Source organism: Ruditapes philippinarum, unplaced genomic scaffold, assembly GCF_026571515.1.
Source record: "Ruditapes philippinarum isolate M1 unplaced genomic scaffold, ASM2657151v2 ctg2059_1_1_1_1, whole genome shotgun sequence".
NCBI lineage: Eukaryota > Metazoa > Mollusca > Bivalvia > Venerida > Veneridae > Ruditapes > Ruditapes philippinarum.
In genome coordinates this window covers 73,102-97,232 of record NW_026861493.1, presented here as the reverse complement: position 1 = coordinate 97,232, position 24,131 = coordinate 73,102, and the positions used below count along the sequence as shown (strand labels likewise).

The 24,131-nt window shown below is 32.4% G+C and overlaps 2 protein-coding genes and 1 long non-coding RNA gene across 3 annotated transcripts in view; all 3 read right to left on the bottom strand.

Moving 5' to 3' along the window:
* Positions 1–834, bottom strand: LOC132715823 (uncharacterized). Its single transcript, XR_009623735.1, has 3 exons — positions 766–834; positions 486–525; positions 1–71 (listed from the first exon to the last, which is right to left on the bottom strand). It is a non-coding gene; the product is annotated as an uncharacterized LOC132715823 (long non-coding RNA).
* Positions 835–1,070: 236 nt separating this feature from the next.
* On the bottom strand, positions 1,071–7,113 carry LOC132715825 (lysosomal alpha-mannosidase-like). The gene is made up of 9 exons (XM_060698902.1): positions 7,012–7,113; positions 6,309–6,411; positions 5,877–6,038; positions 3,371–3,564; positions 2,995–3,100; positions 2,557–2,662; positions 2,153–2,210; positions 1,724–1,840; positions 1,071–1,340 (listed from the first exon to the last, which is right to left on the bottom strand). The coding sequence occupies exons 1-9, from the start codon at positions 7,111–7,113 to the stop codon at positions 1,071–1,073; spliced, it is 1,218 nt and encodes a 405-aa protein (XP_060554885.1).
* Positions 7,114–8,402: 1,289 nt separating this feature from the next.
* Positions 8,403–24,131, bottom strand: part of LOC132715819 (uncharacterized) — a 29,748-nt gene continuing 14,019 nt past the window's right edge. The window contains 17 exon segments of the mRNA XM_060698897.1: positions 8,403–10,252; positions 10,544–10,802; positions 11,198–11,453; positions 11,749–11,926; positions 13,894–14,071; positions 14,355–14,593; positions 15,096–15,237; positions 15,871–16,010; positions 16,226–16,631; positions 16,911–17,262; positions 17,539–17,699; positions 18,111–18,281; positions 18,510–18,740; positions 20,738–20,856; positions 22,393–22,570; positions 23,628–23,803; positions 23,929–24,085. Of these exon segments, the coding sequence (XP_060554880.1) occupies positions 9,732–10,252; positions 10,544–10,802; positions 11,198–11,453; positions 11,749–11,926; positions 13,894–14,071; positions 14,355–14,593; positions 15,096–15,237; positions 15,871–16,010; positions 16,226–16,631; positions 16,911–17,262; positions 17,539–17,699; positions 18,111–18,281; positions 18,510–18,740; positions 20,738–20,856; positions 22,393–22,570; positions 23,628–23,803; positions 23,929–24,085 (3,864 nt within the window). The 3' untranslated portion in view covers positions 8,403–9,731.

Sequence of the window (24,131 nt, the reverse complement as noted above, 5' to 3'; positions counted from 1 at the left end):
CCTTACAATAGTGTATACCATTTTGAAGCAGTCTAACATAATCGTCTGCTACATATTGCTTCTCAGTTCCACTGAAAAATAGTCCCAGTTATTTACATATATGTTAATACGCACTTAAATAAGCTATATGTCTGCTTGCTGTTGTTTGTATGAAGGAAATATGTTAGTATAGGGAGCGAATAATAAAATATTCAAGAACAAAAAATTATTAATCCTAATGATCATTTTACATCTATTAGAACATTATCGACATTTCTTCTTCAAGCAATATTTCATAAATATTTCCAAAATGATAAATTTTATTTCCCTAACCAATATTTGAAACAATTATGGAAATGTGCCCATTGCGGACCCATTCTCTTTAAAACACAACTCAAATACAGCATAATATTATTTTGTTCCGAAACATTTTATTCCGTTTTCTTACAATATCAACATGTATAAAATAAAAGAGACATTTTTTATTACAGGCAATGTTTACTTACGATACACCATCATGATGCTGAACAACAGCCATTGCTTCCCCTGTAACGGAAGAACTAAGCTGAAACATCATGTAATGATTCTAACTTGATAATATTGCTCTCAGATAATTCGTTGTCAGAAAACCCGATTGATGGGTAAAGCAGTAAATTAAATATAACAGCACTTGTTATCAAAACTATTTACATACACATGTACATGTTTACATTTTAGTGATATTAATGTATGTGCAATAGTAGTTACGGCGTGTTCAAGTACATGTACATGGTTAAATTTGCTTACTGAGGTAATTGATATCTTGTTCTGTGTCTGTTAATCCTGCCAGAGCATTTAATTGTTTACATGTCTGTAATTACAAATTTAGATATCTTATGTACAAATTTACTATTCTAATACAATGATAGTTTACTTTCTATTGTCGATGCAAATACATGTACAATGTATTTTAGGGTAACAGAAAAAAGCTGATAATGCCAATAAAATAATGCTTGGTTTTATTTGATTATATATTTTAAAGCTTTCATTAATAAAATACATGTATGATATCTATATTCATGCATTTAAGCAAAACAGTCAAATCTGTCACATTAATTACACACGTTGTAATTAAGAATTTTTAGTAAAAAGTAATGGATAAACAAGATCACCTGTAGTAAAGCACCGCTCGTTCTCACAAATCGTTTCAGAGTTGGTCTACTTGTAAAGTAACCAGTCCAAAATGAGTTTTCTCTGTGAGCATAGGGAAAGAAGTCGTCTTGTTTAACAGGCCATGTTCTATTTGAGCGGTGTAGTTGATACAGATAACACGATGGTGTTGAATATAGAAGGTTGATTTTGAATTCTTCATTCTCCTTTTGCTTGAAATCAAATAGATTAATCATCTCATACACATTGATATGAAAAACGTGTTTAACATTTAACCAAATGAATTTTTGGTGCATTTTATAAAAGGAAATCAAATATATATCAAAACGACCAACACTTTGTTGCTTTGATTAGTGACGATGGCGGTACAGCAAACAATTCCAAATGTTTACGGCTACATTATACATTTGAACGGAAAACTGAAAAATGTTATCAATATTAAACAACATATATTATAAAACGAATATTTTTTCTTTACATAACATAATTCTTTTAGTTAAAAAAATTGTAAACTTAGAAATTATTAATATAGCTTCTCATTAGAGTCATAAGTTTCTGTAAGGAGTTGATGTATTTATTTTGTGTGATAACTTACTCTCTGGTTTACCAGCTTTATAAGCTCGTCAAGATTCTCGTACCATTTATCTGCCCATCTGTACTGAAAGTCACTTCCCATTTCAACCATCACGTGATTTGTAGCGTAATTGTCAGACTTAAAGACAACGATGTGATAAATTTCCATTTGATTGTCCCATTTTTGTAACAAATTTACGATAGATGAATATTTCACACGATATTTTTCATCAACAAGATAAGCATTTTGTTAATACGATGAGTATGATTTTGTTGAAAATCAATTGGTCAAATTCTAGTATGGCATTCATATCGTTGAACTTAATCTAATCAGAACCCAGCCTAATGAAATGAATTAGCTTAATAAAAACCCGCTTATTATGAACATATGAGAAAACTTTAGGCTGTAACAAATAATAAAGGCATTTAATGCAAAGCTCTGCAATGTTACCTCATCTTTTATAATTCGGAGGAACTCATCCACCTTTGCTCTATTGAAATCTTCTGAACTAAAATATTTGTGTAAAATTCTATACAGGCTTAGTATTAACAAACCATGCATTTAGAATTTTATAAAACATAAACTCAAGTCGAAAATTCACATAACACGGTAATTCTGTTTGATCGTTAAATATACGTTATTAGATTAGGTATATTCTACTAACGTAAATACATGAAAGGAAAAATTAATAAGCGTAGTTTACAACTAATATAGGAAAAAAATTACATCGAAATCGAAAGAAATATTCCAAAAGCTTTAGTTTCTGAACACAGTTCCTAATCATCATTTATAGATATTAGTTGCTAAATATTGTGGCAGTAAATAAGGTATAATAAGAATTCACTTATATATACCTATTAACAAGTTCCGGATCCGAGCACCAATAGTCCCAGCAGAAACCTTTTGGTGGCCAATAAACATTGTCCAATACTCCAACGAAAATATCAGATGCTGCTCTACCTGTGAGTATGAAAAGAAAGGACAAGGCGTGAGTTCATAAATGTGCCATGAACGTTGATTTAGTCAAAAAAGATACAATTATGATTGTGTAAATTAAGAATATTTGTGTGCCTCAGCACGAATATCAACATTGTAAGCATAAACAAAATAAACATGATCAGTTTCGTACTTTTTCTCATCATGGACCATTTCAAACTATCAATAGTTCAAACAATATGAAACCAATTATGCTAAAACTTAAATTGTATAATTAAAGGCAGACTCAGTACCATTTAAAACCTGCCAAGAACAATTAATATCGTCTGTTCAAAAGATAAGAGAAAAGATTTTACTCAGAGACTCGCTGGACCTCCAAATCATTTCCATTGTCTTCGTTCTTTCTCTCTGACGTTTGTCTTGATAATCAATCCTACCAACAAACATTCCATCGAAACCAAACTGAAGCAAAACATTCTTTTGTGCACAATGTACGTTTTCTCTTTACAAAAATCTTACTTTCAATGCAAGATAAAAGTGTTACTACCTTAAACGTAATTAGGAATTTGCTGATAATTGATATTTGATTTTTTGTTAGATTTAAATTGCGATATCATATTTACACCAAAACGAAACAGACACTTAGCAAATACTTATCGCTGTACTTTAGATATTTCTAAATATTCAACTCTGTAAAATATTGGGTAAAATGCCAAGGAAATGTGAGTGAACCTGAGCGAAAAGGGAGGCAACTTCTCTAGAATGTCCAAACGGATCTATTTGCCAACCAATTTTTGGCCGGCCACATTCCCCGAAGTTATTCCTGATGAATTGAAAGCCGAGAGTATGTTGATCAATGATGTCTATATAGTATGGTGTAGCCTCGTCATTCATACACCATCCTCCTAGAATAATCTCCAGGCGACCTGAAATACACATTGAATTGTACGTGACAAAATAATCATCCTCCTAGAATAATCTCCAGGCGACCTGAAAAACATATTGAATTGTACGTGACAAAATAACCATCCTCTTAGAATAATCTCCAGGCGACCTGAAAAACATATTGAATTGTACGTGACAAAATAACCATCCTCTTAGAATAATCTCCAGGCGACCTGAAATACACATTGAATTGTACGTGACAAAATAACCATCCTCCTAGAATAAATACACAAGGCGACCTGAAATATACATTTAATTGTACGTGACAAAATAACCATCCTGCGAGAATAATCACCAGGCGACCTGAAATATACATTTGATATTACGTGACAAAATAACCATCCTCCTAGAATAATTTCCAGGCGACCTGAAATATACATTTAATTGTACGTGACAAAATAACCATCCTCCTAGAATAATTTCCAGGCGGCCTGAAATACACATTCAATTGTACGTGACAAAAAAACATACTCCTAGAATAATTTCCAGGCGGCCTGAAATACACATTCAATTGTACGTGACAAAATAACCATCCTCCTAGAATAATCGCCAGACGACCTGAAATATCTTTAATCGTACGTGACAAAATAACCATCCTCCTAGAATAATCGCCAGGCGGCCTGAAATATACATTGAATGCATAACAATATCACCATACCTAAAAATAATCTCCAGGTGACCTGAAGCACAAATTCAGTTGTAAGTGGCAACAATAAGATATAAAAGCTACAAAAAAGTATTGTTTTAAACAGAAAAGCCGTCATAGGACCTTACAGAGTCTCTATTTAATTTTACATCTTACCAAAATACAAAAGCAACTGGACATATCTTTCTTTTCAATATGTCGAATTGTTGGACAAACATTCATATTTTATTTTAACTGATTAACATAAAGAAATGATAGCAAAGCACACAGTGATCAAGGAGACTGTCTGTTTTAATAATTGCACGCGGTTGTCAATTTGCAATTTTAAAGCATCATAAAGGACAGAGCTGAAAATTATACTGTTTTTGTTGTTGTTGTGTTTTTTTAATATCATTCAGAATCTTTTAACATGATCAGAAATAACTATAACTTTTTTTTGCTTTCTTTTTTAAATTAATATTTTGAAAATTTTAATACTTTAAATGTGTATTTTGAATGTCAAATCGATACAGGATCTTCATGGAGCGTAAAATGCGTTCATGGCAGGTTATTACCATTTTGTAACAGTTCAATTATTGTCACTAATTGGTGTTAATTACAACGTTAGCGTTTACAAAACATAATTTAGATTCTTAAATCTTTTCTCGTAATCTTCTTTTACGTAATTTTATGCTTTGAATTTTGACGTTTCCAGTATTAATCAGAAGAGACAGACTGATACAATCATAATGTAACAACTAGTGGAAAGGCTGGTGTAACAAATGCTAGATTTATGGTAATTCTTAGGATCTGTATCACAACTCTATTTGTTTCGACCGCCAAACCGTCTCTCATCAAAGTAAATCGTTCGTTACACAATTATAGGTGATTATGTCATAAAATGTCGCGTACAATAGTTTTATGTTTATATCGATCAACGATTAATGCAAAGGTTATTATAGGTGGGGTTTATATGTTTGTTGTTAATATTTCCACAGTCCCCTATCATAACAACATTTAAAGATAATCAAAATATATCAGTTCATTTCACATAAAGACAATAATAACAAATCTCTCCAAAAAGCGTGCAGTTATTTTGGGGGAGGAGTTCCACAAAAAAAGCGTGTAAAATAGTAGAATTTGAATCTTTAAAATGTGTCACTATCTTAACATTCATCGAAATGATTTTAGGCCTATATTTTATGCATATACATTGTATTATTGCTTTAAACAATTGTGACGATGGCCTCTGATGCAAAGATTTTCAACGACATTGATATGGTCTGAGCTATGTTTGAATTATAAATCTTATATACAGTCGAAGGATTTATTTCATGAGATCATTGAATGTGTTCCTGATGTCAGACTAGATAAGATTATTGTAATTTATACGCATTAGCTTACTGTAGATTATTATATCCTTATTGAGATCATGTTTGCAATGTTATGTTGTATCAATATACAATCATAATAGACTTTTTCTTATTAAACTATTCAATGAGATACTTTTTCAGAGGGATTTTCTTTTGTTTTAAGCATAAAACATTTCAATTGTCTAAACTTCTTAAATGAAACATAAAATGTAATTTGCTTTTAAAGAATCTGCTCTTGTACTGGCTACATTTAAATGATATATGCATGTTTCAGGACAAGCATTAAATTACGTACCTTCATTGACCAGATTTCTTACTACATCCTTTATTGTATCATTTTGTTCCTGCCACCAGAGTTTCAGGAACGCCATCTCAACGTATATAAAACGTTTGTTTCCACCTGCTTTACGGTCACGCTCTAGATTGTCTACAACAGATGATATTATCGTCCGCACATCTGCAACATTGGAACGACTATTTAGTTGTATCAGTTAGTTCATTCATTAGACAAATTCAAGTACGGTACTGCACGGTACATGTACTTAGGAAGACACGACTCATATAGACGTATATATCCATTAAAATCAGATACTTGTTAACAGATGACATACATTAAACCCAACAATGTCACCATATACAAACTCATCTACTTTCAACAATAATTTTACTAAAGAATGTTATGCTATTTCATATTTGCCTCTGTATAATGGACATGGACATTACCTACCTTGTCTGTAGTACTCGTCATAAGTCTTGACCCAACCAACATCGTCATGTGTATGTGGAACAATATGTACGTTTAGCATATCGTCCTTTACTGGATTACAACTCTGTCAACATATACATACATTTGGTAAATGTTAACATGAGACTCATGGTTAAGAATGATTTTATTACTTTCAGTTTACTTTACATTCTTTAATGAAGGATAATTAAAATTGGCATGTCACACTGCTTGTATATAAATACATCTTTTAATGCATATTAAGCAAATTTCCGTTCCCTTCAAACAAATGGGATGGGTTATTTAACGTAACGAAAAATAATAATAGTTTTAACAGAATAAATAGAAGTTATTCAACAAAATTGCAGACATTGGTTATCGTCATAACGCATATACGAGTAGAGATACATACACGAATCATCTCACGGAAGAACTTACGAGACATTGTCTTAGTGAAAAATTAAGGCAAGTAAATAAAAATGTAGAACAAAAAAAATAGTGTAATGCTTTTATTGATTTCAATTGGCATTTAAAAAACATTTGAAGGATATGGTAAAAATGAGAGATTAATCAGCCTAATAATTGCAAACAACGTATTGAGAAAAAAATGAACGAAAAGAAAGAAAAAACTCTGAATGTATTTTAATGAACGTTCAATGTATATATGAAAGAGTTTTACTATCTTTAAACATATTGAAATACATACCTCATAACCACATGTTTTTGTCGACTCTTGTATTTGTAAGGAGGTAACACCGTAGAAATTAATACTTAATGTCACACTTATTAATATTTCACTCAAAAGCATGTTTTCTTTTAAAGTTTTTTTCTTCATTTGATTACCAATTATATAGTTCTTTATAAACTATGAGTATCCAAATAGATGTTATATTTGTAACATTTAGCTAATATTGGTTAACAAAAAACGGATCATGTTATGCAGTAAGCCGTATTTAGGAAGTTACAATTCTTGTTTCTTGTCCTTCAAAAAACTTTTTTCTATTTTTCAAAAAATTACTGTCTACTGATATGACGACCACAAATAGTTCATACAACATATGCTAAAGGTTATAAAGGTCTAACATTAGCCAACCTTAAAGCCACTATAGCGTGTGATCTTATTATATGCGGTTAATGGCAATAACAAGAAAATTATATTGGCCTAAATAGACAAAATTTGCCAGCTATAAGAGGATGTGGAAGTGACGAATAATTAGGATAATCCTAATGTAACACGTGTGGCATATATCCCTATAAGCTGAACGTTACTGCGCTCCTTGAACTATAAAATCAGAAATTAACTCTTGTTGCTTGTTTCAATTGAGTCAGAATGATCCGCATTTATTGATGTAGTATATTTATACGCTCATAACCAGTATGTAATATGTATCAAATTTATAAAAGAACAGTGACGTTGAAATTGTTTGAATGATATCAACAGTCAGCCTTTTCAAGAATAGAATTTACTTGAACAGCAAACATTCAAGACAATATCGTTATTTTTTCACGCATGAATTAGAATACGTTTGTTAAGGACCATCAAAATTCCAACAATCAGATGTTGTCCTTTCAAAAGCTGGTGACAAATTTACCTGACATACTTTTAGACTTCCAGAAACCTTTGGCAAATTATGCCTGAGAAAGAAGTAAATATTTCCTTCTTAAGAAGGGGTAAACATGAATTTTATAACGTTAATATAATGATTTAAGAATACATTGAATTCTTATCACTGAAGAAAGTAGCGGCGAATTACGTGAAGTTTTAACTTTATTTATTCATTTGAGTGTATTCATTGTAATTCTTTCAACTGAAATCATCTGCTTATGCTGAAGGAACTCTAATGAGGCCTACAAACATAAAATTTGAATTTCTAACATAGATCAACCGAGACACTTCAAACGGAAAAAAATGCATAAGATCATAAGACATATTTTGGGTGATTTTGCTCAGTTAGAATAATTATAAGCAAAACACGGAGTGAGTGAATGATCCGCCATTAAAGCAAATCAGGAAAACGAAAATGGTTTGTTCCTGAAATGTTAATCAACTAAATAAAAACAACGAAGCGATTCTGAAACTAAACTTTTATTTTTCCAAATAATAACCAATAACAATATTATGTAAACTAATAAGTTTCTTTTTTTAAATTTTCATCAAAATATACAAATGGAATTTGAAAGTTCATATCAAAGGAAACTAGATGTATTTTGAAAGTGTTATGATAAGTCAAAGTTATCTTTTTTTAAGGGGAGAGTTTCTAAAAAACAATTCTAGTTTTCTAATCAATCCTTTTTTGCATTTAATTGAAATTATATTGTGTATATATGTTTGATGTTTAAATTAATGTTATCTTTTTTTATGGTACATTGTTTTAATGTTGCTGTGGATACGTTTTAAAGTGTTATTTATTTACCAAAACATTTCTGTACATATTTATTGAAAATTTCCGATTTCATATCAAATTCTTTTTTCGGTTGTAATTTAAGAGTCCTAATTAATGACTTAATAAATGTTACAAACAGTGTTGATATTGATGCGTTTGAATCGGTCTAACATGTTTTTCTTCTCGAAATTGATAATATTCGATTTTAATATACCGGTGACATTGGTAGTTTCTCGCGCCAAAATAATGAAATTTAGTGTAAACCTAGGTGAATGTGGCATTTGTTGCGTTATAAATACAGGGATGTGTATTAAGTGTCGATAATAAACATGATACCTGATTATAAATTACTAGGTGAAATAAAATGTTGAGCAAAAAAATGAAATATTAAAAAAATCGAAAGACTAGTGAGAACGATGCGTTATATAAGTTTTAAAGTTTTATTCCAGGTCATAGATATATATTACCCGGTCGTCAATGAAATCCAGATGAAGAAAGAAAAATGCATGCTACTGTGCTAGCATGAATAAGTATCTGTGTGTTCATAAAATGAGTTGATCTATATGTTTAAATGTATTTTAATAAAAATTTAAAATAATACTAAATTTTCTCAATCAAATTTTTTGATAAAATAAATCATTTGAAAAAAACATCACTATAAAATAAGTAATATGAACATTCTAGTGTATATATGATCAAATATGCAAATGATTACTAGTATCTAATTAACAAGAAAATGGACGGATTCATGAATAATATAAATGTGCCTTCATTCAATTATGGTGGTATTATTAAATAGACACAATGTGAAACAAGGGTACAACATAATAAATACTCGTACGAATATTATATAAAGGTTATTTCTTAAATCAGTTTTCCATTTGAATCGAAGTCTATCAAAACGATTTTCATAATTCAATTTTAGTTATCAAATATCAAATATAGCCCGTGTTATTTAGTGATCTTAAAACAGGTTTTTCCTTCTTTATAGCATTGTCCAAATAATCTATAGACTGTTCATTTTCATCTTCACTATTTCAAGCTACTTGACTCCTATTATTCCTTTAAATTTCCTCCAAACAAAGTCCAACATTTCGTATTCGTTCTGTGCATTCTGTGTTTGCTCCTTTACGGTAGTGAAAGCGTCGGCAATGATGGTCAAGAAGATGCTCATTAAGCCCACGTAGATCACCATGATAAACAAGAAGAAGAATATCGGACCGAGGAACTTGTGAGCATCACTCATTGCTTCAAAGTCGAATGCGCCAAGAGTAAACGCGAAGGTTGACTCGGCCGATGAAACGAATCCGTTGTAGCCAATCATATACTTGCCAAACAGGAGGTAAGCAGTGAATGCGAATGCAAAGAAGTACAGCAAAAATGCAATAGAGAAGACCTTTAGATCTTTAGTGGCAAGTTTGACCGTGTCGCCAAGCATGTTCATCTTTTTGTTGAACTGGAGAAGTTTAAGGAACTGAATAGACGCAAGGAATACAACGATAGCTGTCATATACCCGTAAAACTCATCATACATTGCGAGAGACTGGAAGTTGATGAACTCCGCTGTAAAATACATGAAATGTGTCTGTAAATTTGTATCTTATTGATGAACATATTTTGGCATCATGTATATATATGTAATTTATTACCGTTCTTATATCAGTATTTCATGTATTTTATAACAAATACTTTAATGATATGATAAACCTTTTTTCTTTATTACTTGCACAGCTCAAATTAATTTTATGTTTGGTGAAATTAACTGATTACATTACATGATGACAAAATTGAAATATATATTTCCACATTAACAAAAACATGAAAAGTTATTAAGAATTCCAATGGATATCTTACGTTGTGCCTGTTTCTTTAAGTAATGGAACGCCACTTCTGTAAGCATATGTTTGAATATGTACATCGCAATACAGGCAACAGCAAAACACAACATACAGAATTCGAGAATATCCCAGAATGTCTTGAAGTATTTACATCTATCTTTCTTGACTTTCTTAACGCAGCGAACAAAGAAGAATATGGTGAAGCAGCAATAGATGACCTCAAAGAAGATTACAACTATAGCAAATCCTCCAACATAACTCTGAAGCCGGAAAATCTGTAAATATATGAAACACTCTTGTCATAAGGGAAACTTCACCCTTTCACTTAAAAATGAAACAACAGACAATGCTTATCAATATGCTTAACACATAGATGTGATATTATACTAAATGTAATATACAGTCGGTTATAAAAGCTTTTACAGCTTCTGTTGTACTGTTGTATACTTGTCGACTTGAAATAAAACTTATTTTATCTTATCGTATGTTGTCTAGAAAAATGATTGTTATGATTGCATCTTTGACAGGTGTTCGAATATTGTTTGTGTGAAAAGGAAGCAAACGATGTAGGTACAATAGCAGAAGAAAACATTATATCCAAAAAAAGAAGTATATTGGCCTCAGGCATTGAACGTTTGCTAAAATTAGAATAATATTCTAAACATTGTACCTTGAATTCACTGCGAGCCATTGCAGCTCCAAATGAAGGGAACTCAGTTGTCATCACGGCCGAAGCAAATAAATTAGAGTTTGGATTATACACAGTAAACTCGAGTATGACAGCTCTGGTTCTAAGGTCTAGCCAATCCTCTTGTCTAAGTCTAGTAAGATTGCGAACTGTTCTCCGGTAACTCCGTTCAAAGTTTATCACATATCCACCACCTTTATACGTCTGTAGAGTGGCGACATATGGCGCGCTTTTTAACCTGTAATTAAAATAGGATAGAAATGTCCAGTAAATATTCATAAGATACAGTCTACATAAACATGCATTGCGTAAAAAATATATATACGCTGTAATATATTTGAAAAAAAAACAACAACATAATTACACAAGGACTTGTTACGAAATGATATTTTTTCAAACATTTTCAAACTTATCCATACAATTAACTTGAAATCTTTGTCAAAATACAAAGAACATAAATGCGTTGTTTCCCTAAAACGAAACTATACATTCGGTTTTAGCATGGTGATAATCGTTCTGATTTTATGATGTACCTTAATGAGTTTTGGTAAACAAATGGGTCGTCTCGTCTTTCGTCTAGTATGGTCCTGTTTTCCTCGCTTGTTGGTTTCCAGGCTGGTAGATACGCAGTCGTGTCATCGTCGTACCAGTTATAATCGTTGCGACAATGATTGATCGTACCACGCATCGTTCCGTGAATCTTGCATGAATCTGTAATGAAAACAATTGTATATACTAGGTTAAAGCAGCATACAACCAGATTCGTGTCATTTTTAGTGTTGTTTTTATTTTAATGTATGAAAGTAGAATATTGCCAAGTGAACAAAGAAAGTAATTTACTCATAGCTTAAAAACATTTAAAATCTACGTAAATTGCAAAAAGCAGACCAGACTGTACAAAAATAAAAATAAGAAATATGGTGATAAATACTGCAAAACAGCCCTTCAAGGAACTCCACCGAGGTTCAAAAGCCTAAAATCATAATTTTTTACACAGATCAGCTGGGGCACGTAAAACAGGACGACACGCAAATAATAATTAAGAAATATACTCAGAAATGAACTGAAAAGGGTATTTTTGTGCTGTTTTTGATACGATTTGAGTGATTTTGGGTCATTTTTCAAAATTCGAATTATTATCCTGGTTAAACTGCAAGAGAGAATGATCTAAAATTTTGCACACAAGTTACTGATCTATATCTACATCAAACATTAATCTCGAAAAAATATTTTCAATCTCGTCATTTCAAAAAACCTCAGTGGAGTCCCTTTAATTGCATATAACATGTATATTATTTCTTAAATCGTTGATATTTTGACTTTTCTTAAAATCTTAGTACATTTTCTCAAGATCTATTTTATCTAAAACAGCATAAATTAATCATAAATATACTAACACGCAATTCTGGAAATAAATAGGCAGTTTTTAAATGTCAGTCACAGTATACTAAAAAGTAAATTTGGGTGTTCGACTTTATGCAATAATCACACATTTTTAATACTTAACAAGATGGGTATGCAGAGCGGTTAAAAAGGGTTAAAGCTGTATCTTTAAAAAAAGGTAAAAGTCAAAAACACAAGACAACTGTGCTTCAATAGAGGTGCCATTTTTTTCAAAGATTCAAACAAAAATTTGTAAACTGCAGTCAGCAGAGATATAGCTTTAATATACACTTTAAATTCGTTGTCTTTTTAAGGTAGTATTTCACTGTGAACGTACTTTGAACGCTTTTACTGATTTTAAATGGTTTACAAAGAACAGAAAATTACGCGTCTCCTTTAAACATGCTTGCGGTTTTTATCGTATTAGTTCCCTGAGAGTTCCATTAGCAATTTTGGCGGTGTTTATGATGTCCTGGTACTCTTTGAAAAAAATCATAATTAGTTAATTGTTTGCATGACGCGACTTTTTTCTGTTAAACAAACACTTTACGGACTTTGAAAGACAGAAGCGGAGAAATGGCAAAAGTGAGATTACGAATAGAGCATATCAAGAATAAACACGTTGAACAATATTAATTGCATGAAATAACTCTAATTGACCGTTTATGCCAATCAGTTACAGTGTTATGCTGAAAATATGTAACAGTTACAATATGGCGTCTTCAAAAGCATTTGATTGTTTTTTAAAGATGAAGTCAATTACGCGATTGCTCCGCGCAACTGCACTTTTGTACGAGTAAGAGAATAATCAATACAAAGGATTTCAAGTAATGGTTCCGTTTCTAGTGCGCCATACCGAAAGTGCACGTGCTGCAACTTATATACTGTATTTTTTACGAAACCCATGTTGTTTAATTGGTGGGCATTCGTGCCATTTCTGATCAGAAGGAGATGGTTATGTACGAGTGTAACTGTGAGTGTAAGCTGTGAAGTCATTATTATTTGTCATGTTTTCGTCGCACAAACACAGTATAGGTCATACGGTAACTTTCCAGCTTTACTGGTGGAGGAAAACCTCAGGTGCCTCTCTGTACGGCACTTCAGGCACAAACGGGCACCTGTGAAGTCATATGGACTTCCTGTGTACTGAATAAAATTATTACCTTCAATGAACATTCTAATTTGAAGTAAAAGCCACGTTACTACATAGTAAGCAATCATATTTATTATATATTGACAACAACAAGAAGTATCTAAATTAATAATCAACATGATGACAAAGCACGTTCTGTTACCTTCTTTAATTCTGAACTGTCTCATTCGGGCTATTCCCATCCTTCTAGATTCAAAGTCGTTGAGGCATCTTCTGTCCCACCATTTATATAAATTTGTGCCATTGTGGTACTTTGCTGCATATAGTGTCGGAAGAAAGTACGTTTCCAACCAAACCCAATAGTCTAGAACTGTTGAGACCTTTGAGAACAATGCAAAATGTAAACATTAATTTGCATATCTAACGTACAATATATGAATAAAATATCAACAAAGAGTGGAGACATATAAAATATAGATTTATGCAATTTTCAAAATAAATCATGTATATTCATCACTTTATTGTTGTTTTTGTTGTGTTGTTGTTGTTGTTTGTGCTTATTTTTAATGTGCATAAAACAATAGTCATCTTATATTTATTTTGTTTAGTAATTAAAGTAATTTGATAAAATGTATAAATAAACATTTAAAACAAAGGCAATACCCCTTCAAATTTTCCGAGGAACATGTTTTTCATATTTTCGGTATAGTAGAAAGACTGGAGATCCCTCTGTTGGTAGGACAGAAAGAATAAAATAAGAACAAAGAATCCATATATTAAGATTTCCTTCAATATTTCTTCCATTTTCATTTCTTTCAGGCGAGCCAGTCTCTGTTCCTCAAGCTTCTTTGTGTCGGGAGGTTCCAAAGTCTCGTTTGCTTCTCTTCGTCGCTTAGCAATCTCTGTAGAATCAATAAGTAAACATTTTATTTTTTAATTTGAAGGTAGTTTTCCCCCGTTGTGAAATGATTTTTTTCTTCATTTAAATAATTATCGTGCAAAAACATGCAAAATCACTTTGATAGTATTTTGTATTCATTAAACATTAAAGCTTCTATTTTTTAATTAATATGGAGAAAAGAGTTTAGTCTACTTTGATTATTTTAATCAATCGTGGAAACGTATGAAATACAAAAATGGTAAATAAATATATTCATGTATGTAAAATGACAATATTATGTAAATGACAACTTTTTGTGCTATCTGTATAAGTGATTCAGTTCATGACACTCATCTTAATGATACTAGTAGATCAAAGCAAATATGAAACTATTCATTTCATCAACTTTTAGCAAACAATGCATTTGATTAAATAAGATTAAAGCATGTGTTTCTTTTAATTTGTATTTATATAAAAAAGGGGTTCTAATAAAAGAAATCAGAGATTATGTAAACAATATTAACCATCTATTGCGCTTGCCCCTTTAGCATAGACTTCCTCCTCATGTCTACTAATGGCGTTGTTCAACTCAGCTGTACAGTCTCCCTCCTCACCAAGGTCAGGCTTCTTTAACACACACGCAATAAATGCAACTAGACAAAGAACCTGCACAAATAAAGTCAAACGTTATTCTTAGAAATGTTGGATTTTGAATAATAAAAAAACGAGCATGTAAAGAATTAATTTATTAAACAAGCCTGATTTGTCTTTAAGAAACATTTATATGTTCGCGTGATTTCTAAAAACTTGTTCTGGATATCATTACTATTTGATTCTTTGGTTAACGAATTTTAGACTTGTCGCTAATGCAATGCAAGAGACATTCCTTTTCCAGATGTCGTGACCAATCCAATTATCATACAAATAACCTTCAAATTATGTAATCATTAGCCGTCTACTGAATTCCAATAAATGACATTAACAATGATCAATCGTTTTCCAGGCGAAATAAATCTCTTTTATACAGTATAGTCTGCATCACTTTTATTTCCTTTAATCGAGCGTATTTTTTTAAACATTAATATAATTTGCTTAGATTTCTTTCTGAAAAAATATTGTCTTTATGCGTTTTCTTTTATGTTTCTTCAACTTATTTTTCTTCAAATGAAATCAAAATTCAGGTGCAGATCCCTTCAATTTTACGAGTTTACATTCTTGATTCTCATTAATTTAAGTTGGTCGTCTTTTTAAAGAGTTTTATAATGATGTGCATTATAACACAACTATTACAGTGAGTACCTTAATTGGTTGAACGACAATCACTGATTGGAAGAAAGAGAGAACGAATGTGATCAACCACTCGTTTGCTTTTTCTTTTCCCCACTGCATACTGTACAAGATGGTGAAGAATGCCGGGGTTATTATGCTGAAGAAACACACTGAAAAAAGGACATATCGTTAACAGCGATAAAAATTCGTGACTTCTAAAGTTCATCAATCATTTATAAAAAAAATGGATAAAACTGATGATTATTAAGTTCAACCTGTAAAATCTTTAATAATTTGGTATCATTAAAACGAAGAAATACATGTAAACTTTAATAGCAAATGACAGAAAAAATAACAAATACTCATCAAAATTGTTGACACTTACACACCCAAGCAATATAGTTAAACCAGTGAGGAAACATGAATGGTTTCTTCTTTTTCTTTTGAGCATTTTTCTTCGCGTCCCGATCTCCTGCTATCGTCGGTGCCGGGATATTGTCGAATTCCTCTTCGTCATCGGCGTCATACTTGCTCTTACTGTTCCCATTACCACGGACAAGTTTCTGTAGGCTATCTGTAAATCTTTTAAACCTTGATGTTTTTGGCTCATCTTCAGCACTCCACATATTTGACCTTGAAACTGTTCCGAGATTTTTCCACTTTCCTCTCTTCGGTTTACGCTGGTGCTGCTGCATCACGGCATTTTTCTTCTGTTTAGTCCGCCGGAAAAATGTGATCAGTAGGAAACTTGGTGGGAACACTATGATGGTACTAGCCAAACTTATAAACACCTGCAAATGCAATAAAATAACCCAGACCTAAATCGATTTTGAAATTAAGTTTAAGACTCAAATTTGTAACATTTATAGTAAAATTTTAAGCCGCAGATAATTTTGTTTATTTGTCCGAACCTTACTTCAAACGATAATTAAAACCGTCTGCAAATTTCCTAGGATATAAACATTAAGTTAGATAAAAAAAACCTTTATATTATTAACACCAATCATCTAGAATAATTTCATATTGATGTGGTTTAAGTAGAATTTTATTGACTGTAGCTGTTCACCCACCTGTTGAAGGGTAAATGAGATTGGTCCTATTTTTAACGACACGGTTTGCTTTCCAGAGTTCTGGGCTTGCTCTGCTTCACCATCTGATTTAAACCACATAGCGTTTGTAATCATAGTAAGAAACAGCAACGACATACAGCACGATATTCTCTGTACTCGAGTGAAGGAGCTCCTTGTCGGTCTAGTAAACACAGACAACCAGAGATGGTCACTGGTCAGCTTCTTCCTAACGGATGATGAGAAAAGTTGTTTGAACGCTACAAGATCTTCTATACCAGCCACAGGAAGAATACGATCCACCATTCCATCATCTTCTTCACATGCTAGCCACCGGTTACACAGGAAATAATATCTAAAAATGTTTATAAAATAGATAGCCATTGATAATAAACTAACTACATGGGTACAATGTATTATTTTAAGCTTGAATAAATATTTCTCATTTTATAAGTTTGGTTAAGAGTCTCCAGTTGGAAAGCTAAAAGCAGTTATTAAAGAGCTGTCAGTCCTGAACACATGAACGCGCAATCACGTGCAATTGCAAGCACAAACACACTAAAGCACACGCAGACTTATGTGTGTCTTTATGACGATGCGAATTGTTTTGACTAAAAGAAATATATCGTACCTTTCTCCTGTCTGTAGATCAGACATCTCTATCTGATCGAGAAACCATGACCTATGCTTTCCCTCTCCAGAGTTATCGTGCCAAATTCTACAAAAGCTGAGAGGTCCTAATTTCTCTTCCACACTAAGAATATAGTTCATGATGCTTCCTTTTTCGTGAGTCTGTGAATATAATAACTTAACTTAATCTGTAGCCTAATTAAAAATAGTCTTATTAACTAATTGATCCGGTTTATTTTGAAACTGAACACTTATTTTATGTTAAGTTTACATGAATGGTTATTAGGATTTCGAACCGGTTATAAGTTCTTACAAAATGCAGTTAATTCCTTTTTACAATACTTGATCTCACGCATGATTTACTTCAATTCGATATTTAAACTCATATACAAAAGTCAAATCCTTATTTATGTAAGCTTGACACATGTTTACTTACTGGATTTCAGTTTGCTGTAAAAAGTTAATTATCACCAACTTAAGAGATACATATTCAAAAGAAAATATACTTCTTGCGCTAAGTTATATGGTTCAACTAGAGTAGAACAGTCTTGGAATGCATGATTTTGGACAAACCTTTCGTTTCCCATCAAACATACGCCGTACACCTGTATCCCTGTCTTCGCCAGAAATAATAAAACTGATGTTAGACTTGGTTCCAGCACCTTTTTTCATGCCGGTATATACAGAGAGTTGGTAGTGATATTGGTCAGTCGGCAAATTATCTTCAAGAGGTGTTGCTCCCCACTGGTAATACATAATATAATCACCTTAATATTTATAAATGTTATAAAATAATATTGACCATAATTAAATTAATAAAACTTCAATTAATGCTAAACAGTACTATATAATTGAGTGAGTTGTACTAAGCTTTCAAATATAAGTAAGATTTTAAAAATAATTTTAGAAGTAATTTCTCACCAAACACATATCTATCATTTATTAGAAATAGTAGGAAATCATTTTACACACCTTGACCAAATCTTTTTTATCCATGTACCTTGCCCAAATCAAACCAAACACATAGAGACCGAGGAGCGAGATTATAGTACTGAATACCGCAGCGTTCTCATTTAAATCTTTGAACTTGGCCCATACATTATTGAAATCTATTGTATTGGGTGGCACCACCATTTCACCTCCAAACGAAGTCAAGTGACTACACAGGCATTGTGTGGCATTTACCGTAGTTAGATTACCAACCTTTAAGAGAAAAATGTAACACATATACGCACGATGTACTCAGACTAAAGTTATATCTAAAACTTTAGTCAGAAAAATGTTTAGTTACTATATATAAACATTCGTAAAGACAGAATACAAAGTGGCAGCGATTTCAAGAATGCTAAGGAATATGAATATAAATCTTTGTCATACGGCTAAATTTGTATTTGAGCACAATAATTTAAATTAAACAAAATACTCACTAAATTGGTTAAAATCACATGCTACAAATCATATGCTTAAGGCCAAATCAAATTCTGTTCCCCATTCTAATCATAAATCCGCACCTGATACTAATTGTAAGGATCATCATTATTGTTATTCAAAATTGCTGTGTTGTGTGTGTTTTTATACCCCCACAAACGAAGTTTAGGGGGGGTATATAGGAGTCAGCTTGTCGGTCGGTCGGTCGGTCGGTTGGTCGGTCGGTCGGTCCGTCGGTCGGTCCACATCATGGTTTCCGGACGATAACTTGAGTTTGGAATGAGGTATTGTAATCAAACTTGGTATATAGCAACCTTATGTGGAAACTCCGGTTGGTATTGCATTTTGACCCCCTGGGGTCAAGGTCAAGGTCACTGTTACTAAAAATAGAAAAATGGTTTCCGGACAATAACTAGAGATAGGAATGAGATATTGTTATTAAACTTGGTGTATAACAAGCTTATATGAAGACCTGGGTTGGTATTTCATTTGGACCCCCTAGGGTCAAGGTCAAGGTCACCGTTTCTAAAAATAGAAAAATGGTTTCCGGACAATAACTAGAGTTAGGAATGAGATATTGTTATCAAACTTGGTGTATAGAAAGCTTATATGAAGACCTGGGTTGGTATTGCATTTGGACCCCCTGGGGTCAAGGTCAAGGTCACAGTTAATAAAAATAGAAAAATGGTTTCCGGACAATAACTAGAGTTAGGAATGAGATATTGTTATCAAACTTGGAGTATAGCAAGCTTACATGAAGACCTGGGTTGGTATTGTATTTGGACCCCCTGGGGTCAAGGTCAAGGTCACCATTACTAAAAATAGAAAAATGGTTTCCGGACAATAACTAGAGTTGGGAATGAGATATTGTTATCAAACTTCGGGTATAGCAAGCTTACATGAAGAACTGGGTTGGTATTGCATTTGGACCCCCTGGGGTCAAGGTCACCGTTACTAAATATAGAAAAATGGTTTCCGGACAATAACTACAGTTAGGAAAGAGATATTGTTATCAAACTTGGTGTTTTTGCTTGGATCCCCTGGGTTCAAGGTCAAGGTCACTGTTACTAAAAATAGAAAAATGGTTTTCGGGCAATAACTTGAGTTAGGAATGAGATATTATATTTAAACTTGGTGTATAGCAAGCTAATATGAAGACCTTGGTTGGTATTGCATTTGGACCCCCTAGGGTCAAGGTCACCGTAACAGTGTTACTAAAAATAGAAAAATGGTTTCCGGACAATAACTAGAGTTAGGAATGAGATATTGTAATCAAACTTTGTGAAAAGCAAGCTTATTTGGAGACCCCAGTTGGGATTACAATTAATTGAAATATTTATTTGTACACAGTTGATAGTTTGTGTTCAAATTTTTCTTTAGACTACTTTTTTTCAAAAAATAAAAGTTGCTGGTGGGGGTATTAATCACCTTCAGTGATAGGTCTAGTTTTTACTAATTTTTCCTATAAATGTTGCATGGTTAAGTCCAGACTGATTTAATATATTTAGAATGGTGAAGATAAGTAAAACATAACATATTTCCCTATTTCTATATACGGAAACTTCAAAATTAGCGGTCTAATCTTGACTAAAACATAGAGTTTTTTTTATTCACTCGCTACTCCGAGAATTCGTAAAGAAAAAAATATCTTTCTCTATTTATATTCCTTTTTTTGCTCGCTTGTTCATCAAAATTATGAGGGTTTTCTCTGTAAGTATCCGTGGAACAAGAAATCAACTTGGTGTGGCCTAAATTTACATTTTTAAACGTACCACACAACCGTCCGAGTCCCATGTTTCATTCTCATGGTTCCAGAATCGACAACCACCAATAAACATCTGCCAGGTGTAGTTAAATATTGACTGTTCCTGTTGCAGATCGAACTTACCCTCTAAAAACAAAAAAAGAATATATATTGCGTAACTTTTATATTACAGTGATAAAAAACCACACTAAATAAAAATCTAAAACCATGCCTTAAACTGTTGCAATTTCGGTTTGATTAAGCCTATTCATGGACTGTAAAGTAGGTGCAAGCTACCATCCACACATTTCTGTTTGAACGAGGTCAGTAAGTTAATATGTTTAAATTGTATTTCAGGAAAGAGTCAGCTGCCATTTATACTATTTGCATATATCATGTACATGTAACATTTATACTTGTATCAAAAGCTAATTGCATATATCATGTACATGTAATGTGGGGTTCAATGCTTATGGCAAGTACTACAGATAATATAGTGTACGGCACGTAAGAATCATGGAACTAAAGATAAGATGAACATCTCGAGGTCTACTTTAGATAAAACACAGGTGAAATTGGGCTACAAAGGAGATAATTTTTTTCTTTTTTTTTAATCTTTGTTCTATATCATTCAATATTTCTTCTGTTGTATACCAATTTAAACAAGATTTAAAAGATGATGATATCTATGTTCATATTGATTAACTGTTTAATACTAAGCGCTAAAAGTGAACTTAATGAAAATATGGTATTATCTGATATTCTCGAGGAAATACAATTAGAAAATAACCGAATGAAAACCGAATTGCATATGCTACAACATGATATTGCAATTCTTAAAAGTGAAAATAAAGAACTTAAAAGAAAAATTACGCTTCTTCAAAAGAATGGATCGAAGTGAGCGACACAGAGAACAACAAAATTACTGTTCCACCGTACCTAGATAATCAGAAACGGTGTAAGTTAAACCATTTATTTGTAACATTCTACGTTTTATATAAAAAGTAACAAAAATGTCTTTTTAAAATGCCAGGTCAATTTAAGTTATCAGAAAAACAATAAACAACAAATTCTGTTTTGAAAATATATCTAAAAATTTTGCTTTTTATGTTTCAGTTTTAATACAAACAATGGAAACTACTAAGAAACCGAATCCAACGTTTGTTTCAACACCATTATCAACAACTGACTCAACAATTAAAACATCAACAATTGCATTTTCGGCTTCCTTTAACAAACCCATTGATTGGACACATTCAGAAGGAGAGTTTATCGCAAAATTTGATAAAATAACAACAAACAAGGCCCATCAATATGATCCTCTTACAGGATTATTCACTGCACCAGTAAGTGGGACATACTATTTCTACACGAGTTTAAAGTGTGACCATTCATTTATCAATGAAATTCGTTTTGTTAGAAACAATGACAGTGTCTTTAGCTGGGATAAAGGTTTAGATGACAGTGGCTCGATAGCCATGGTGATGAATTTAGATGCTGATGACCATGCATGTGCATGTTGAACATTATCTATGGAAAAAGGATTATACTTACATACCGTATGCGGGGTCATTTTCCGGTTTTAAGATTTGATAGAAATTATTTGTTAATAATGGTAAATCAAATAGCAAAACTAAATTGATATAATGACATTAAGTAACTAAATTTACAGACATTCTATACCTCTGAGTTTTACACCAACTCTATATATCCCCGCTACTTTTGTTAGCTCCGGGTCAGGATAGAATGTGTGTCGCAATGTGTCTTCTTTTTCCCATGTGAGATTCAGCGCAAAACTGTCCTCCGGGTGAGGTAAAGTTGTCCGATCGAGATAGTGGGTCTCATTCGGATACCCTTCGTACTAAATTAAGTGTAAAGCACAAAGATACACATTTTAACAATCTTCACTCGAGCTCAACAACTAACTATATACAGCTCGAATTTCGCTATTCCTTTCATTTTCTGTTTACAACAATATTGACAAATAGGGGTGTCGATAATTCTTTTATAAAAGTATCCTTTTTATCGCCTTAATCTTTAACTATGAAAACAATAATTCAATTATACGTTCAGCGTAATAGCGTAGTGGTTGAGTGTTGGCTTCGTCAGTATAGAGACCCTGGTTCGATTCACTGAAAAGTCATTTTTTCTTTTCTTATTTTTTGTTTTTAGATATTTTTCAACGAACTTGACTTTTGTTCCTCGTGAGTTTATTTCACGCAATACTATTTGAGAACATATAGTTTTACACACATTCGCCTTTAACATGAACTCTTCAAAATCTGAACTCTCTAACCACTAGGCTACTCGGATTTATGTATCCATCCTCAATATTGCAAAATAAAAAGCAAAATGTAATAACTGAATAACACGAGCGATTAATGTAAACGTTATTGTGTTCGACTTATATACAATGTATGTTTGATTGTTCGGTAATTAAACTGCTTGCATGTTAGTATTTATATCACAACCTGCATCTTTGTACAAATGCGCGGTAGGGTAGCGATTAACGTGTCTGTCTAGGGATCATGGGTTCGAACTTTGCTTGAATCCCGACCAAAAATCTTCATATGACACCAGTACTGAGAGTGTCCAAGCTTTCATCAAAATGAGGTAAAATGAATACACGTATGTTTAATCTAAACTAGGCTGTTTTTTTATAAGTTAAGTTATATATATGCCAGTAGTATGATACATAGGTATGAAATGATTTAAAGTAAGTTACACAAGCTGTCACTAAATTTGGCATATGTCACCGGATTATGTTATTAAAACTATTCATAATGGCCATAACAACGACTCAATTAATCGGATCTCAAACACAAATGAAATAACGATATTGAATTATGCACTATATACATGTTTTTCCATTTGCGGACATTCGTCAGCACGTCAAATATGACTTGATCATATCTTACCTGCAGTAAAACATCAAACAGATCCTCGCTATTAGAAAATTCTGGTCTTACAATCACGTGTAATGTTGTGTCATTCTTAGTTATGTTTATCATGTGATAATTCATGGAGCTTCCGGTGTCTCCTTTTTTCCATATTAACGTGTTCAACATTGGTTGTTGAACTTTGTCAGGGTTACCTACAATGTTAGAAATTGTTGAATATTAAAGCCCATTTTTAAGATTTTAATCTTATTAAGAACCGAGGATTATTGCAGCTACAACATTTATGTTAAGAAAAAAGAACGAAACAAATAAAACTTACCAGCAAGATATATTTGGATGGGCTCGGTCGTGTTTGAAACTGGTACCTCATCCTTGGCGCCGGGAGTAGAAAGTTTAAATGTTACTACAGCAGTTCCAACTTCAGTTGTGTCATTTTCATTTGCATATGTGAAAGGTGATTGGTCGTTCACAATCAACTTTAAAACAAACAAATAACATGTAAACACATAATTATGACACTTT

What these genes read in the sequence shown, in the direction of transcription:
- LOC132715825 (XM_060698902.1), bottom strand. Translation starts at nt 7,113, where the DNA reads ATGCTTTTGAGTGAAATATTAATAAGTGTGACATTAAGTATTAATTTC. An exon ending in CAAAAACATGTGGTTATGAG is followed by an intron (nt 6,412 to 7,011) that starts GTATGTATTTCA and finishes ATATGTTGACAG; the next exon opens with AGTTGTAATCCAGTAAAGGA. An exon ending in TAAAGCTGGTAAACCAGAGA is followed by an intron (nt 1,341 to 1,723) that starts GTAAGTTATCAC and finishes TTTGATTTCAAG; the next exon opens with CAAAAGGAGAATGAAGAATT.